This window comes from Oncorhynchus mykiss, chromosome 19 (genome assembly GCF_057628025.1).
Source record: "Oncorhynchus mykiss isolate SJ-2025 chromosome 19, ASM5762802v1, whole genome shotgun sequence".
NCBI lineage: Eukaryota > Metazoa > Chordata > Actinopteri > Salmoniformes > Salmonidae > Oncorhynchus > Oncorhynchus mykiss.
In genome coordinates this window covers 35,932,994-35,952,723 of record NC_143040.1, presented here as the reverse complement: position 1 = coordinate 35,952,723, position 19,730 = coordinate 35,932,994, and the positions used below count along the sequence as shown (strand labels likewise).

At 41.8% G+C, this 19,730-nt stretch overlaps 1 protein-coding gene across 4 annotated transcripts; it reads right to left on the bottom strand.

The window, feature by feature from the left end:
• Positions 1 to 954: 954 nt before the first annotated feature.
• LOC110497580 (forkhead box protein O3) lies at positions 955 to 19,729 on the bottom strand. Of its 4 annotated transcripts, none has more exons than XM_021573757.3 (4): positions 19,539 to 19,678; positions 19,032 to 19,155; positions 18,281 to 18,894; positions 955 to 4,500 (listed from the first exon to the last, which is right to left on the bottom strand). In XM_021573757.3, the coding sequence occupies exons 3-4, from the start codon at positions 18,854 to 18,856 to the stop codon at positions 3,148 to 3,150; spliced, it is 1,929 nt and encodes a 642-aa protein (XP_021429432.1). In that variant the 5' UTR covers positions 18,857 to 18,894; positions 19,032 to 19,155; positions 19,539 to 19,678; the 3' UTR covers positions 955 to 3,147. The 4 variants fall into 4 exon arrangements, with proteins under 4 accessions (XP_021429432.1, XP_036810427.1, XP_090066977.1 ...); XM_036954532.2 differs by having other exon boundaries at positions 19,032 to 19,151; positions 19,539 to 19,674; XM_090210851.1 differs by having other exon boundaries at positions 18,281 to 19,155; positions 19,539 to 19,729.
• Between the last annotated feature and the right edge of the window lies 1 nt (position 19,730).

Here is a 19,730-nt window from a genome sequence, read left to right as displayed (position 1 = left end):
AAATCACAATGATAAAGTTCTGTTTTAAATTTCCAAAGCAATGATCAGCAATTTAGATAAGTCAGGTGTACCTTGCAGCAATACAGTGCAATGATCTCTTGGTGGTAGACCTACTGTACATTTCAAATACATCATTATTCTATTATCAGCTCCCCTAGCTGGATTTAAATAGCTCAACATGCTCACTTCTCTTGGATACAGGAAAGCCGATTGGCTCCAACAGAGGATGGGCACATCCAATAAAAAATTGTCACAAGGTGCACTTCTACCAATAAATACTCAAGGACAAGGGAGTTTCATAATTCCTTTGTCACCAGCAGGAGAAGAGAGGCTGTGATAGCCTGGACTGAACTGCATGGCGACTGTGATTGTGGATGGAGGATTAACAAGAATGCAATATCCTGGTGCCCCCTTGATATCAAATCATTTTTGGGGGGAGGCAGGTAGCCTAGAGGTTAGAGTGTTGGGCCAATAACCATAAAGGTTGCTGGATCAAATCCCTGAGCTGACAAAGTAAAAATCTGTAAAAACCCACTGTTTCCCAGTAGGCTGTCATTGTAAATAAGAACTTGTTCTTAACTGACTTGCCTGGTTAAATAAAAAAAAAAACATGGCTTTGTTGTTGAATTTATGAATTAAGTGTGCGTCCACACACCGTGCTATTCCTATCACAAAAAGGCAGTACTCCGTTTTTATTTAACCATCTGGTTGCTATCAATCCCCCATTTTAAGATGGCATGTTTCCCTAGCAACCATTTTCTATAGCATGATGTCTGAGGACAAAGGACATATAGGAAATCGAATAATGTTCTTAGAATGCCCCCTTTTTGTCTTCAATCCATTTTTGCTGGTTTACACTTGCAGTAGCGGTGGAGTCTTTAAAAAAAAGAATACATGTAGAGACGGATATAAATATTCAATACAATAAAAGAACAAGACACATTTTCAAGACGATTTATAGTGTTTCACAAAGCTTTTATTTACATGCACCATTTCTTAGACCGACGTTACATCCTCCAAAGTGGAAATACATAAGGAAATGCCAACAAAACATCAAGTAGAGTGACGTCATTTAGGACCAGCAAGGTTAATAAGATCATAGGTAGGCAGTGAGTGATCTACAGTACGAGAAATAATACTGCAATATTACTTTCATGATGATACTAAAACAAAAATTATTTCAGCATAAAACCAGCCAGCCAAATGGTTAATATCTAATCATCGTATAAACCAATCCAAGTACTGTATTCAAAATATGTTGTATCAGGTCTAAATCCATCTACATTTATTACATAGAACTCCTATGTCGGTAGCGTTAAGAATAACATCGATGTCAAGAAAATAAGGGGTCATTAAAACGCCTAACATTTTCAATACAATAGCATAGGACACCCGTAAAGCTTGTACAATGTATGTTGACTCGAAATGTTGGTAATAATCTCTTCACTTAATCCTTTTCCATGTGAGAAATCGGCTCATTATATTATTTTTTTGGCAATAATTTAAACAGAATGTTAAAAGAGTTTATTGCTTCTGATTCTGTATGGAATGGGCCATTCCATAATCTGATATTTCAGGCTTTGCCTAAATGTCAATATTTAGCATGAGTAAATGTTTATCCAATGTACAAAAATAGGATTTTTGTAAGATGTAATTTCTTCGGTGTTCAAAATAAGTAAAAATACAAAGTAGATCCATTCTCATTGGATGAGATTGTAAACTTAACCCTTAGGTTGACCCTTTTTTGTTCTTACAAAGTATATTGGAAAAACCACGAGTTAAATCCATTGTAAAATTATTGTGACAGTCGTTTTGCCTGTAGAATTTCACTTTAACCCTTATTTCTACTAAAGCGCGTGCTGAACAAAGTACATTCTCAATGTTTTCGTTTATTGGATTTCTTGAACGTGGAAAAGATCTGTCAATATTCAAGAAGATATTGTACTGTTATTGTTCCCTAATTTAAAAGCCATCTAAAATGCTATGCTACCATGCAACTGCCAGTCTTTTTTATACAACGCTTTTCCTTAAAGGTCCTGCATGGTCAATCCAACATCTGCAATGGCCGTGCAGCATTCAGAGCTATGCGGCCTCTGCAGAAGTCAGAAGAAGTCAAACTTCTTGCGCTTCGCATGAGCTGTTGGAAGTCGTCAAGGAAGTTATTATGTGTTTATAAAGCACCTTCCGCCCCCCACGTACCATCGACCAATCATGTCAATGCAGAGCTATGCGGAGCCCTAAGTATTATTACAACATTTGGGAGGTGCACGGCAATGCGGCGCGGCGCGGAGCTCGATTTGGCCTCTGCAAGCCTCCAAGAGGCTCTGCAATTGCGTCATTTCCAGAGCGATCATGAATTGCTATAAGGACTGACAATCAAGCAACACCCGGGCCTATATTCATAAAGCTTCCTAGAGTAGGAGTGCTGATCTAAAAGGCTAAACTGATCCTGTATCAGCACTCATACTCAGAAATGCTTTATTGAATACAGGCCACGTTATAGTGCAGAGTCTGACATTGCAACTTTACAAAGCAGAGACTTCTCTCAGGAGTATTGAATACCAAAATCACAGAAGAAAATTAACCAAACATCACATACATACAGTACAATTAACGCCATGTGGTTAACCTTGCTTTTAATGACGTTAAACATTTATAAGCTAAATGTTTTACGATACAGGTGCATGGAATGGTTCTTTGATGCAAGGCGTTTCAAAGATACACAATTGCTTTTTTCCCCCTTATTTCTTTAGTCCTCTTTTCTGCTGAGAACATACCGGTAAAAGCATACAAAGCTGAATCAAGTATATACAAAATAATGGTAACATTCTCTGGAGCTTGTTAGATGTAAACACGCAGTCAACCACACTGAAGTGACGGCTGGTTTGGCAAAAAAATATTGTGTTGGTTAATGTATAGTTAAGAAATATGACATGGGAAGCTGGGTAAAAATGAAATAAAAAACATTTCATTTTAATATCAGTGTTTACAAATCACCACATAAGGATAAATCCCTGAGACTTAAAATAAGTGTCTATTTCACATTTTAACTTCACATTTACTAAAATCCCACTGATAATACGGATGGTTCCTGTCTCAACTCCCAACACAGAGACTAAACAGAGCTCCACAGTCCTGGGCCTGTATTCACAAATCATCAATGCAGTCAGCGTCCATCAGCTCATTACGGATGATAGTGTCCATGTCACAGTCCAGGCTGCTGCTGAACACGTCCAAATCCAGATCATCAGGGATGGGAAAGCGGTCTGGAGCGATCAACTGAAATGGGTTTTCAGAGGTGCTGTTGTTGGTACCAGAGCCACCAAGCTGCATAGAAGAGTTTCTACTGGGAGACGGTAGGTGCTGGAGAAGCTGCTTGGCCTGCTGGTCCAAGTCATTGCTTGAGCACAACACTTCATTGCTCGGTGTAGACAAGCCAGCCTGAGCCCGCCAACCAGGCATTAAGGAAGTCTGGGAATTCAGACCCGCAGCACCGTCCCAGTTTGATGCTTCCTTGCGAAGCAGCATGGCATTCCGCCGGGAATTCTGGGACAAAGTGACAGAGGCGCTGGCTTGTGACATCAGTGGGTCAGAGTGCGTGAGCATGATGTCGCTGACATGGCTGCCATGTGTCTCCAGGCTCAGCAGGTCCTGTAGGGCGTGGTGGTGGTTGAAACGAGAGGACAGGCAGGAGAAGGAAGCTTGGTGGTTCTCCTGGATGGTCTGCATGGGGGACTGGCGTAGGGAGGTCACTGAGGAGGACGGGGGGCTGAGCTGGAAGATGGAGATGGCAGACCCGTAGCTGCCGGAGGATGGGATGCCCAGACTACTACTACCTCCTGAACAGCTGAAGGTTAACACTGAGCTCCCCATCTGATTGGGTCCTCCGCTCTCCACCTCCTGTCCCAGGGGCTGCTGGGACGCCGTCAAGCTGATGTTGTCCAGAAGGTCGCCCATCAGATCGTCAGGGAGCCCGTCATTGAGGTTCATAGTGAGGGCTAGGTCGGCCAGACCTAGGGGGCCGGTGGAGGGGGACAAACTGCTGGGACTGGAGTAGAGCATGGGGGAGAGGGGAGAAATGGAGTCGTCATCCAGCGCCTCGTCCAGCTCTGGGTTGGCCAGGATGGGGGAAAGGCGCCCGCTGATTGTGCTGGCGTTGGAGTTGGTGCGAGACCTGAAGTCCGTCCAGGCATCCAGTTCGTCGCTGCTGCGAGACGTGGGACTTCCTGTCCACTTGGACAAGCTAGAGGATAAGGATAAACTCTCGGAGCTGCCATCTTGGACGGCCTGTAGGCCTAGAGATGCTTTCTTTTTGGCGGCGCGGCCTCGAGCACCTTTGATCAGCTTGTTGCTGTTGTCCATGGATACGGCCCGTCGTCGTGGAGCTTTGCCGCCTTTCCCGCCCTCAGGGTTGACCATCCACCAGGAACTTTTCCCCGTTCCTTCATTCTGCACTCGCATGAAACGACTGTGGAGAGACAGGTTGTGTCGGATGGAGTTCTGGAGAGAGAGGAAAGGGTTACAGTTTTGTGTGACACTTTAACAGGAGGTTAATACAATATTGTTACGTGTTTAATCACAGTGTTACTACACAGATCTAAGAGAAACAATATATAAAAACACATTTTTGATGGAGAAAGAGCCCAATGCATGGGAATTTTTGCAGTATTTGATTTCATTCCTGATGTAAATGTGTGGATTGTCTTTGATGTTAAAGATTCTTGGTGGTAAAATTGCTCCAAAAAAAAGCTGTTTTTATATGAGACTTGTGAAAAATGTTTTAACCTCTGTATAATTTTTTTGAAATTATTATTTTTTTAAAAGGCCTGTGCTCAATCATACATACACACTGGACATAAAGCTGAGAAGCAAAGTAAAGGGAGAAAACATTAATATACACACACTGGTTATTACACTGCAGTTATACAATGTGTGGGACTTCTACTCAGAGAGACAGTATTCCACTGCAACTGTGACCTATTTTCTGTCTGCTGCTGTAAAAGGCCTAACAGATTTCCCTGGAGATATTCTCCACCATGTAGCTTCTAAATGAAAAGGGCTGGAGTCTGTCTGTGCATTCAGGTTACACTAACAGGGAGCCCTGCCACAGAGCGAAGCAAAAGGAGAGCAGGGGAGAGGAGGAACCGCGGTAAGTCATCTCTGGGTATGCGGCACCAGGGCTTGGAGAGGGGTGGGTTAATGAGAGATGTACGGATAAGTGTGAGTCCTAAGTCAAGGGTAGTCCTAAGTGCCTCTACCATTTTGCCTAGCAAAATCTGATATGCACACGTCTGCCTACTATGCAAAGCTGGACATTTCTGTGATGTGAGATAGATCACTGACCAAACCGGCCTATTCTTTCCTATGGGTCAGTGGGCTGTTTTGTCTATATTTGAATATGGGTCAATGGTTTAGTCTGTTGACATCAAACTTCCCGAAAACCCCTCGGTCAGTGACTCGCTCCAAGCCAATTACATGATTAAACTAAGCAGTGAAACACTTTTATCATCCAGTCAGGAGTGAAACATGCTTCTCTTTTCCTGCACTGTTAATGCATGACTCATCAGTCGTTCTTTTTCTTATTGACTAGCCTGGCAGGGTTGATACGACTTTGCAACATGCCAACAACTGTGGGTATGACTATGGTCAGCTGTAAAGCTGGGAATTGGCAGGGACCTCATGATACAATATCACGATACCTACACTACCGGTCAAAAGTTTTAGAACACCTACTCATTCAAGGGTTTTTCTTTATTTTTACTATTTTCTACATTGTATAGTGAAGAAATCCAAACTATGAAATAACACATATGGAATCATGTAGTAACCCAAAAAAGGTGTTAAACAAATCAAAATATATTTTATATTTAAGATTCTTCAAAATAGCCACCCTTTGCCTTGATGACAGCTTTGCACACTCTTGGCATTCTCTCAACCAGCTTCATGAGGTAGTCCCTTGGAATGCATTTAAATGCATTTAGCAGGTGTGCCTTGTTAAAAGTTCATTTGTGGAATTTCTTTCCTCCTTAATGCGTTTGAGCCAATCAGTTGTGCTGTGACAAGTTAGGGTTGGTATACCGAAGATAGCCCTATTTGGTAAAAGACCAAGTCCATATTATGGCAAGAAAAGCTCAAATAAGCAAAGAGAAACGACAGTCCATCATTACTTTACTTTTTTGGTTAATACATGATTCCATATGTGTTATTTCATAGTTTTGATGTCTTCACTGTTATTCTACAATGTAGAAAATAGTACAAATAAAGAAAAACCCTGGAATGAGTAGGTGTTCTAAAACGTTTGACCGGTAGTGTAGGTGCTGACATGACATGCTCTGCGATTCTCAATGCACTGCGATTCTCAATGCACTGCGATTCTCAATGCACTGCGATTCTCAATGCACTGCGTTTCTCAATGCACTGCGTTTCTCAATGTACTGCGTTTCTCAATGCACTGCGATTCTCAATGTACTGCGATTCTCAATGTACTGCAATTCAATACTGCCATTTAATATACAGCTGAAGCTTAGACTTACACTTAGGTTGGAGTCATTAAAACTCATTTTTCAACCACTCCATAAACGTATTGTTAACAAACTATATCTTTGTGCATGACACAAGTAACATTTCCAACAATTGTTTATATACAGATTATTTAACTTATAATTCACTGTATCCCAATTCCAGTGGGTCAGAAGTTTACATACACTAAGTTGACTGTGCCTGTAAACTGCTTGGAAAATACCAGAAAATGAAGTCATGGCGTTAGATGATTCTGATAGGCTAATTGACATCATTTGAGTCAATTGGAGGTGTACATGTGGATGTATTTCAAGGCCTACCTTCAAACTCAGTGCCTCTTTGCTTGACATCATGGGAAAATCAAAAGAAATCAGCCAAGACCTCAGAAAAAAATTGTAGACGTCCACAAGTCTGGTTCATCCTTGGGAGCAATTTTCAAACGCCTGAAGGTACCATGTTCATCTGTACAAGCAACAGTACGCAAGTATAAACACCATGGGACCACGTAGCTGTCATAGCGCTCATGAAGGAGACAAGTTCTGTCTCCTAGAGACATTGGTGCGAAAAGTGCAAATCAATCCCAGACCTTGTGAAGATGCTGGAGGAAACAGGTACAAAAGTATCTATAGCCACAGTAAAACAAGTCCTATATCGACATAACCTGAAAGGCCGCTCAGCAAGGACTGCTCCAAAACCGCCATAAAAAAAGCCAGACTACGGTTTGCAACTGTACATGGGGACAAACTTTTTGGAGAAATGTTCTCTGGTCTGATGAAACAAAAATAGAACTGTTTGGCCATAATGACCATAGTTATGTTTGGAGGAAAAAGGGGGAGGCTTGCAAGCCGAAGAACACCATCCCAACCCTGAAGCACGGCGGTGGCAGCATCATGTTATGGGGGTGCTTGACTGCAGGAGGGACTGGTGAACTTCACAAAATAGATGGCATCATGAGGACGGAAAATTATGTGGATATATTGAAGCAGCATCAGTCATGAAGTTAAAGCTTGGTCACAATTGGGTCTTCCAAATGGACAATGACCCCAAGCATACTTCCAAAGTTGTGGCAAAATGGCTTAAGGACAACAAAGTCAAGGCATTGGAGTGGCCATCACAAAGCCCTGACCTTAATCCCATAGAAAATTTGTGGGCAGAACTGAAAAAGCATGTGCGAGCAAGGAGGCCTACAAACCTGACTCAGTTACACCATCTCTGTCAGGAGGAATGGGCCAAAACTCACCCAACTCATTGTGGTTAGCTAGTGGAAGGCTACACGAAACGTTTGACCCAAGTTAAACAATGCTACTAAATACTAATTGAGTGTATGTAAACTTCTGACCCACTGGGAATGTGATGAAAGAAATAAAAGCTGAAATAAAATCACTACTATTTTTCTGACATTTCACATTCTTAAAATAAAAGTGGTGATCCTAACTGGCCTAAGACAGGGACTTTGTTACTAGGATTAAACTGAGTTTAAATGTATTTGGCTAAGGTGCATGTAAACGTCCGACTTCAACTGTACAATACTGCCAAAGATATTGCTCTGCTGCAGAGGGACAAGAGAGAGCCATAAGAAAACAAGTTGTGATCAGACATAGAAATAAAAAAGTGCTGAAAACATGCTGGCTCACCATTTTAAAAAGAAGATAGAGAACGACAAATTCCGGAGTTTTGGCACAGGTACAGCTGACTAGCGCTAGCTAGATTTAACTACTTATTATTATCATCATCATCAATTATTTTTGATACTTGGAGTCAAGATATCGCAATACTCTGCTGTGTCGATTTAGCTGATTAGGTTACACAAACCTACCGTATTCAGATTTATATCTATACATTGTTGTATTATTGTTATTTTCACATGTATAATTGCAAGTAGAATGTGATCTCTATATTTTGATTTTAAAAAATATATTTTTGACCTTTATTTAACTAGGCAAGTCAGTTAAGAACAAATTCTTATTTACAACGACAGCCTACCCTGGCACAAACCCGGACGACATTGGGCTAATTGCGCGCCGCCCTATGGGACTCCCAATCACGGCCAGTTGTGAGCCTGGAATCGACCCAGGGTCTGTAGTGACGCCTCTAGCAGTGAGATGCAGTGGGAGCCCAATATGCAGTGCTTTCTGTAAAAAGACAGAACTAAAAGCACCCACTGTAGCGCTCCCCTCCCCCACTCTGTCATACAACAGCAGCAGCCGGTTGCAGCCTTTGATCAAAGCCTCCTTGTGAACAGACCGACAAACCGACAGACAGACAAACCGACAGACAGACAAACCGACACAGACACCAGAATTCTGCCAGTCTACACAAAGCAACGCCAGATCCAGAGTAAACCGGCAGCACGCCTCTTCCCCCTCTATTTCTCGCCCCGCTCACATCATCCCTGTCTCTCCCTCAGACACCCTCTATTTCTCCCTCCTATCAATCTCTCTCGGTCCCATCTCTCACTCCCCCGTACTGCTACACATTGACCTACATAGTTTCCAGTCAGCTGATTCTGATTCTTGTGCTCAGGCCACCAGCCAATAAAAAGAAAATGGAGGTATGGAGCACAGCAGCCAATGGCAAGACTCCAATTGATTAAAAACAAACCATAGTAGGTAGACCCATAACACTGTACCAGGACAATAGCTACAGCAAAGGGTGCACTGTCTAGCAACCAGACATAATGCATCAATTCCGTAAAAAATAAGACTTAAACAAAATGTTTCAGGACAAATGTGCACTGAATAGGTAAGTTAAGTATGGAACAAGTTGGGTTGACTGCAGGGCTAAATACAAGTATATTCTAGGTTGAACAGAAGCACTAATGTATGACATAAAACATAGCGTTATTATCAAAGTGGGAGCTGAATTACCTACTGTATAGATTGACAACGTCAACGATTAGCCCCAAACCACTCTTCATAAAGGACATAATGCACCGACCTTGCCCCACCTCAGCTGATGCAGATAGACAACCTAAATCTTATATTCCTTAATGCCACACTGTCTAATAGCTGAGATAAACTACTGACCATAGAACTATAGGCTAAATCCCTTCCTAATATGCAGACTAAACCTCTTCCTACGTGTACAGAGTATCAGTACACTACTTTACCTAACCTATAGAAACTAAGACCTAAATGGTGATCTCTAAAGCCATCAGCATGCTTCAGTTTGGCTGGAGGCAAGCCGAATCGTTGTTTGAAAAACTAGAAGAAAAGTGGCAATAGTACCGTTTGTCCATTTTGAGACGCCGTAGCCAGTATACACATCCTCAAAATAATTAGAATGAATCCAACTCAACACATCTGTCATTTTGACATTTTTACCAAGATCTTAGCCACACAATTTTACATAAGATGTTTGGTGCAGTATTTCTCAGCAGGTCCCCCTGCTCAAGCCAGCGCATGTCCAGGCCCGTCTGAAGTTTGCCAATGACCATCTGGATGATCCAGAGGAGGAATGGGAGAAGATCACGTGGTTTGATGAGACAAAAATATAGCTTTTTGGTCTAAACTCCACTCGCTGTGTTTGGAGGAAGAAGGATGAGTACAACCCCAAGAACACCATCCCAACCGTGAAGCATGGAGGTGGAAACATCATTCTTTGGGGATGCTTTTCTGCAAAGGGGACAGGACGACTGCACCGTATTGAGGGGAGGATGGATGGGGCCATGTATCGCGAGATCTTGGCCAACAACCTCCTTCCCTCAGTAAGAGCATTGAAGATGGGTCGTGGCTGGGTATTCCAGCATGACAATGACCCGAAACACACAGCCAGGGCAACTAAGGAGTGGCTCCGTAAAAAGCATCTCAAGGTCCTGGAGTGGCCTAGACAGTCTCCAGACCTGAACCCAATAGAAAATCTTTGGAGGAAGCTGAAAGTCCGTATTGCCCAGTGACAGCCCCAAAACCTGAAGGATCTGGAGAAGGTCTGTATTGAGGAGTGGGCCAAAATCCCTGCTGCAGTGTGTGCAAACCTGGTCAAGAACTACAGGAAACGTATGATCTCTGTAATTGCAAACAAAGGTTCCTGTACCAAATATTAAGTTCTGCTTTTCTGATGTATCAAATACTTGTCATGCAATAAAATGCAAATTAATTACTTAAAAATCATACAATGTGATTTTCTGGATTTTTGTTTTAGATTCCGTCTCTCACAGTTGAAGTGTACCTATGATAAACATTACAGACCTCTACATGCTTTGTAAGTAGGACAACCTGCAAAATCGGCAGTGTATCAAATACTTGTTCTCCCCACTGTATACACAAAACTCTTCCGAACTGTTTAGGCTGGGTAGCATGCCTTAACAGTGTGAGCCACCCACAAGTAATCATGAGTGGCTTGTTGCGTGACTATTTCCATGACTAGTTAGGTTCCCATCCAATTGGCGACAGACTTTCATGTGAATATTCAAAAATCTGCATGATGAAAATATGCACATTTTCCCACCAGCGGTGGGTTTCCACCAAACTGACTTGTTGTGGATAAAAATCTGTGTGTGACAACATTGTGCGCACTCTCGCTTACGTTTTCTGGTACCGAATAAAAATGTAAAGTTCGATGTGCTTCCATCGCATTTTAAACTCAACCGATAGTTGTCAAAAACTGTTGAGTTAAATAGAAAATGTACCTACTCTGGTATTGGCACACCTGCGCCCTAACAGCTCACAGATACATCGCAGGTAGGCTGTGCGGGTAGGCTAATGATTCAACCATATACGCATCAGCCACCACAGCTACTGAAGTCACTGAAACGCTTAACAAAGAGTTGCAGTCTGTTTTGGAATGGGTGGCCAGTAATAAACTGGTCTTGAACATCTCTAAAACTAAGAGCATTGTAATTGGTACAAATCATTCCTTAAGTTCTAGACCTCAGCTGAATCAGGTAATGAATCGTGTGGTTGTCGAACAAGTCGAGGAGACTAAATGACTTGGCGTTACCTTAGATTATAAACTGTTATGGTCAAAACATATAGATTCAATGGTTGTAAAGATGGGAAGAGGTCTGGCCGTAAAAAAGAGATGCTCTGCTTTTTTGACAGCACACTCCAAAAAGCAAGTCTTGCAGGCTCTAGTTTTGTCCTATCTTGATTATCGAGTGGTCCAGTGCTGCAAGGAAAGACCTAGTTAAGCTGCAGCTGGCCCAGAACAGAGTGGCACGTCTTGTTCTTCATTGTAATCAGAGGGCTGATATAAATACTATGCATGCCAGTCTTTCTTGGCTAAGAGTTGAGGAGAGACTGACTGCATCACCTATTTTTATAAGAAACAATGTGATGAAAATCCCAAATTGTTTGCATAGTCAACTTACACACAGCTCTGACACACACACACTTATCCCACTAGTCATGCCACCAGGGGTCTTTTCACAATCCAAGCAGTGCACGCTGACCAGGTCGCTAGGTGCACGGTGTTTCTTCTGACACATTGGTGCGGCTGGCTTCCGGGTTGGATGCGCACTGTGTTAAGAAGCAGTGCAGCTTGGTTGGGTTGTGTTTTGGAGGACGCATGGCTCTCGACCTTCGTCTCTCCCAAGCCCATATGGGAGTTGTAGCGATGAGACAAGATAGTAACTACTAACAATTGGATACCACAATCCACAAATCCAGACAAATTCAAGAAAGCGTAGTATTATATCGAGCCCTTATTGCATGGAACTTCCTTCCATCTCAAATAAACAGCCAACTTGATTTTAAAAAACAGATAAAGCAACACCTCGCGGCATAACGCCTTTCCCCTATTTGACCTAGATAGTGTGTGTAGGCTACATGTTTTGAAACGCTCTAACCACCTGCCTTACATTGCACTCCACGAGGAGCCTGTGTGGCAGGCTGACTACCTGTTACGCGAGGGCAGCAAGAAGCCAAGTTAAGTTGCTAGCTAGCATTAAACTTATCTTATAAAAAAAAAATCTATCTTGAAATAATCACTAGTTAACTACACATGGCTGATGATATTACTAGTTTATCTAGCGTGTCCTGTGTTGCATATAATCGATGTGGTGCCTGTTAATTTCTCATCGAATCACAGCCGACTGACAAATAGGTGATGATTTAACAAGGGCATTTACGGAAAAAAAACAGTCGTTGCACCAATGTACCTAACCATAAACATCAATGCCTTTCTTTAAAATCAATACACAAGTATATATTTTTAAACCTGCATATTTAGTTAATATTGTCTGCTAACATTAATTTCTTATAACTAGGGAAATTGTGTCACGTCTCGTGTTCTGTGCAAGCAGTCAGGGTATATGCAGCAGTTTGAGCCGCCTGGCTCGTTGCGAACTGTGTGTAATCCATTTATTCCTAACAAAGGCCGTAATTAATTTGCCAGAATTGTACATAATTATGACATAACATTGAAGGTTGTGCAATGTAACAGCAATATTTAGACTTAGGGATGCCACCCGTTAGATAAAATACGGAACTTTTCCGTATTTCACTGAAAGAATAAACTTTTTGTTTTCGAAATGATAGTTTCCGGATTCGACCATATTAATGACCTACGGCTCGTATTTCTGTGTGTTATTATGTTATAATTAAGTCTATGATTTGATATTTGATAGAGCAGTCTGACTGAGCGATAGTAGGCAGCAGCAGGCTCGTAAGCATTCATTCAAACAGCACTTTCGTGCGTTTGCCAGCAGCTCTTCGCAATTCTTCAAGCATTGCGCTGTTTATGACTTCAAGCCTATCAACTCCCGAGATTAGGCTGGTGTAACCGATGTGAAATGGCTAGCTAGATTGCGAGGTGCGCGCTAATACCGTTTCAAACGTCACTCGCTCTGAGACTTGGAGTGGTTGTTCCCCTTGCTCTGCATGGGTAACGGTGCTTCGAGGGTGGCTGTTGTCGATGTGTTCCTGGTTCGAGCCCAGGTAGGAGCGAGGAGAGGGACGGAAGCTATACTGTTACACTGGCAATACTAAAGTGCCTATAAGAACATCCAATAGTTAAAGGTATATGAAATACAAATCGTATAGAGAGAAATAGTCCTGTAATTCCTATTATAACTACAACCTAAAACTTCTTACCTGGGAATATTGAAGACTCATGTTAAAAGGAACCACCAGCTTTCATATGTTCTCATGTTCTGAGAAAGGAACTTAAACGTTAGCTTTTTTCAATGGCACATATTGCACTTTTTCTTTCTTCTCCAACACTTTTCTTTGCAATATTTAAACCAAATTGAACATGCTTCATTATTTATTTGAGGCTAAATTGATATTATTGATGTATTATATTAAGTTAAAATAAGTGTTCATTCAGTATTGTTGTAATTCTCATTATTCCACATTTTTAAAATAATATCGGCCGATTAATCGGTATCGGCTTTTTTTTGGGTCCTCCAATAATCGGTATCGGCGTTGAAAAATCATAAATCGGTCGACCTCTACTATTGATGTTCTGTATTATGTTTCATGTGGACCCCAGGAAGAGTAGCTGTTGCAACAACTAATGAGGATCCTAATAAAATACCAAATATCTACATGGAGATATTATGGATAACAATATTTTTGTCAAACAATGATCATCAGGGCCATGTCCGAATACCATACTTAAAACTGCATACTATTTACTCATCGGCACATACTATTTAGCGCGTACCGTTTAGTAAAAAGTATGCGGTATGCCACAACACAGTAGCGGCTCCTGATTGGCTTAGGTGGGGAGGGGCCGAGTGTGGTTGAATTTTTCCATTAACCAGCCTAAACTCTGAATAGAATAGGTTAGTTATAGGCCTCAGGCTGCCTGTAACATTTGACCTACACCGTAGTAGACCATATAGCCCATGTGTCCCGTTTAAAAAGGGGCTGAAGTCAAACTGATCAGTTCCATTTCGACATATTTAGTGAAACCAAAGTGCTGTAAAATATAAATGAAATCAAATAGCCTAGTACACACACCAAAACTTGGACAGCAACATAATAAACTAACACACTAATTATTGGGAAGGAGATCAAAACTAAATAGGTAGACTAGACAACAAAACTAAAACAATCCACATGCTCAACTCAAAAGCAGCCATTTCCCGAGTCCCCGGTGCCGACAGATTCAGAAATCAAAAGATGGTTTAGTATTTCATTTTAAAGCTCTGACGAAAGCCAAGGGAACAAATAACACTTCAGTGAGAAACTAGTAATCCACTTTGGGATTTGTAATTTTATTTTTTAAGAACGTTTCCAAAGATGCAATACTTGTGATCATTTTAAGGAGAACAAAAACTACTTGGCCTACATTTTAAAACCACCAAAAGAAGCTTTGTGCATCTTCCCAATTAAGTAGCCTAGTTTTGTTGTTTGCTACTTGAAGAGAACTTGCAGCCCACCTCTTCCTACGCAATGTGGAAAAGTGTGCATCAAATTCTACTAGACGACGAGCCGGAATGAGTATAAAATCCTGGGATTTAAACCATACTTGATTTTTGAAATGTCACATAGTACTAAAACATTCTATATTTGCATACTGAGAATGCGTCATTGCGTTGTTTCCCGCTATTGATTTTGGTAGCGCATCCCCATATCTAAATGATCAGCTGTTGTCAAAGCCGAAACGAGTATTACGTCCAGGCATTAACAGTATACTTGATTCTCAACATGTCGGATACTATTAAGCTTTATTTTTTTTTGCATATTCAAACAGCCTACTATTGAGGACGCAAGTATGTATTCAGACACGGCCCAAATCACCAGAATAAGACCCTCGTTATTGATTTATTGTTATAACTATGATCATTATCATAGTAATGATCCTAGTGGCGTTGCGGTCAGTGCTAGAGGCATCACTACAGACCCTGGTTCGATTCCATGCTGTATCATAACCGGTCGTGACTGGGAGTCCCATAGGGCGCCGCACAATTGGCCCAGCGTCTTCCGGGTTAGGGTTTGGTCGTCATTGTAAATAAGAATTTGACTTGACTTGCCTAGTTAAATAAATGTTAAATAAAAATAAAACACAAAAATGTAAATTATTCCATTTCTGTAGACCCACAAACCTCTATCCAACAGTTGCACAGGATTACAAACCTAGACTATTTATATTTCCAGACCTCTTTTTTCCATTTAAATCCAGCAAAGCTGAAGCTTTCATTAGACTCGATTCCATGACGGATGGATTGGTTTTCCAGGCCAAACTAATCCCCAGAATCAAACAGAGGCAAGAGACAACAGACCAGAGAGAGCCCTTTGCGGACCAAAATTATAGGCTTAAAGGGATATTTCAGGATTTTGGCAATGAAGACCTTTATCTACCTCCCAAGACTCAGATGAACTAATGGATACCATTTTTATGCCTCTGCATCCAGAAGGAAGTGAGGCAATTTTGTGAGCCAATGATAACTAGCTTAGCGCAGAGACTGGAAGTCTTCGGGTACAGCTAGCATGCCAGCAGTCTTTGTGCTAAGCGAGCGCTAACGCTAGTTAGCATTGGCTCGCGAAACTACCTCCAACTTCCTTCACAGCCAAAATCCTGAGCTATCTCTTTAACCACCAGGTTATAAGGGCACTAGCAGAGAGGCCTCTAATGAGAGGGACTATCTGAACTAATGAATACTCCTCAGGAAAAACAATACTAATAAAATGGGAAAAGGAGGATGAAGAAGTATCTCAACTCGGGAGAAATTAAAGGAAAGTAACTACCTTCATTGGCTGTTGAGGCCAGGTAGTGGGGTCTTTTGTTTTCGTCCTCAGCTGTATGCATCCATTTTAAATAATCAATGGCTATCATTCACCATCTACCATCACAATGAATAGCCCATCATTGGGTGCATCCCAAATGACAGCCCAATCCCTACATACTGTAGTGCATTGCATATGACCAGACCCTACGGGACCCGAGTAAAAACAAATGCACTATAAAAGGAAATAGGATGCCATATGGGAAACAAATGTGTTTAACTGCGCCTTTGTTCTGATCGTGTTACTGAAAACTGCTCTAATAAATAAACTCAGATCAAAAGGACACCATAACATAAAAATTGGTCACCCTAAATGTGTTTTAATTTAATAACATTTTTTAATTTTCAACTGCTGACAAATGTTTGTTGTAATTTGTTGCACTGAGCCGAGATCCCCTGCAGGCCAGAGGGCCTCTTCTACATGCAAGTACTCTGATAAGACGGTGGCAGTCAGAGGAACTCTCCACTCAGTGCTACAGTACGAGTAGAGTAAAGTGAAACTGAACAATTCGGTTTAAACCCAGGCTGACAGTATATGGCCTAAGTCTCCTAAACCAGAGCCATAGTGTAGGTCTATATGGTTCTGTCCTAAACTCGAGACAGCATCTGATTGCCCAGCTTTCTCTGAATGGTCTTCATCAAGAGGGCTGAATGACAATGTAGGTATCCATCTGCTTCTATTACAGCACTGTCATAGGCCGGGTGACAGGAGTGGTGTTGGCTGCACTCAGGAGGAGCCTCATGCAACAGTGATATCTGCATGGGGCGTCCCTTGTTTCTATCAGGCAGCCACACACTTTCCAATCCCAGCTGGTTATCATTTTTTTTGTATGCATTGTAATTCCAGAAAATGTCCATAATATATCTGCCGCTGATTAGTGGAATGATATTGTTTTACAGTATTACTTACCCGCAATTGTTCGAATGTATGTGTGAGAAACCCTCCACTATGCAGTGCTTGGTATCATTGTACCATCGAAATCGCTGTGAAATATCTTTAAAAAATATATAGTTTTTATAGTTGTTTGAAGCTGGCGGACCAAAATTTGTTGGTTTCAGTTTTGGTGCACCAGTTTCAAACTGTAAAAACGATATTTGTTACTGAAAATATATATATTTCACAGCGATTTAGATGGTACAATGATAACAAGAACTGAAATTGAGCAAACAGTATAATTTTTGCAACCAGGAAATGACAGCGATTTCCACTAGATAACACAGCCACAAAGTCAGAAACAACTTTTCTCAGTTTGACAACATATGCCAATCCAGCGGGAGAACTCAATTGGCAAAAGTCACAGCCAATCACAACACTGGTGGGTAAGTAACACTATGAAACACTATCATTCCACTATTAGCGCCAGATATATTACAGACATTTTCTGAAATTAAAATGCAAAAATCATTTCGATTTAAAAAAAAAAGTGTAGCACCTATAAGAACACTATGACCTCAGGCCATATAACCCCAGGAATTACAGGAAATTAGCTTTAAAACTGCATATTGTTCACTCCACCCCATGGCAAAATGTGTAGAATTGCAGCAAACCTGATTTAAAAACTAAAACATTTTCTTTATGTCAAGTGTAGAATTGCAGGAAATATACCCTAAAAACGATAGTTATATATTTTATCTCCGCTGTCAAGAGGGGGGGGAACTACTCGCAACAAATTTCACATGGGGCCCCCAAAAGGCTAGGGCCGGCTCTGACTACATGTGTGGGTATGGCTGTGGGTAAGTAGACCCGCGAGCCACTTGCGGCTCCTAATGCGTTGAGCTTTTGTGGCCCCCACCCCTATCCCTGGTCTAGATGGAGGAAGACTTCACACCAAAAAAAACATACTGTGGTCCTTGGTATGTGTGTGTTTGAATACCCCGAGTGTGTCCCCTCACTACAATATGTACAGTATGTAGCCTACCTAAAACACATTAACTCCAAGTGAAAGCATTGTATATCTTTATCAATTCAGATGCCACCTGCAGATGACAGTACACACTAAGAACACATGGGCTAACTCACACAGCCTTTGTTACAGTGTTATTACTGAAAGCATCATCCCATATCAGTGATGTCACCCTGCTGCTCACCTTCCAGCCTGCAGAGCTGTTGCTGTCTCCTTTGTCCTTGAAGTAAGGGACAGACCTCACCATCCACTCATAGATCTGGGATAATGTCAGCCTCTGGTCCGGGGAGCTCTCTATGGCCTGGGTGATGAGGTCCGCATAGGAGTAGTTCCCCCAGGCATTCCTCCTAGCTGAGGACTTCCTAGGTTGGGAGGCCAGGCCATTGAGAGCTGAGACAGCATGTGTCTGTGTGGACAAGGAGGACCCATCGACGTCATTCCCCTCCTCTTTGGAAGTGGGGTTTAGTACTTCTTCCTTAGTGGTGGTGAAGCACAGGTGTTTAGAAGAGTTCTTTGTGTTCTGATGTATGGCTATGCCACCATTCACATTATTGACAGTGTACGAGCTAGAGCTGCTGGGTGCTGTGACATCATCATCCTCTTCCTCGGGAATGATGTCATCGTTTGATTCGGGCTTCCCTGCATTGGACTCTGGTCGAGGCAGAGGCCAGGTGCAAGACCTTGGTCGTTTCTGGGGCTCAAAGTCTGGATCGATGTCAATATCCTGAGAGAGTGGTTCATTGTGTGATACTTCAGCCATATTCCCCTCCTTGGTTTCTTGCTTGTATTCGGTATACACTGATCAACAAAGTTGCATTCCATTAATAATAGGCTATTATTCGTTTGGTTATCATGCATAATATTAGCAATCAATCACCAGCCTAATTTAAAGCATGTATAATGAGTCAAATGTGTCCAAGGTCCACATTCCACACCTCCAGCTGCTAATAGAACTCCACGTGCGTCCCGTCGACTGTCTTTTCTCTGATGATCGCAGCAACTTGATCGTGCGATTCAAAAGGCCATTGTTTCATGTGCATTTATTACTGCAGCGTCTGTCTGTAAACAAATTGATTTATTATACATACGGCATTTTCAGTGATACAACAGAATTCCATCACCTATCTTGGGAATGGCGTGTAGCGCACCCTCTAGAATAACGTTAGCTAGCTACTGTATACAATCAACAGCGTTCCGTGTTTGTTTACTATTTCCAATATGCAGGTTACATTTATTTTTTTTAATTGCTCGCTAGCGATAAGAATCCACACCTTCACATTCCAAATGGGGCTGCCATCTTGACCATTTCCTATCCAAATATTTTATTAACCGTGTTAAGGAGCACCGCCGAGAGCTTTCATTCCCTGCCTCCAGTAAGCTACTGGTTACCATCGATAAATTATTTTCAGCGTTTGCAACAAATGAAGAGTTCAGCTACTTACACAATGTTGCATGTCGAATTAATAAAACATTCGCTCTGCCTGTGATTCTGCTCCCTCTCCTCATCCCGAGCAGCGGTGCACACCACAAGCACAACCTCCAAGGCCATCTCCAGCTGGCTACTAATACTGTAGTCCCAGATGAAAGAAAAGACCTGCCCCCTGGATTGCACTGAAGGAATCGGAGTTAAAGTG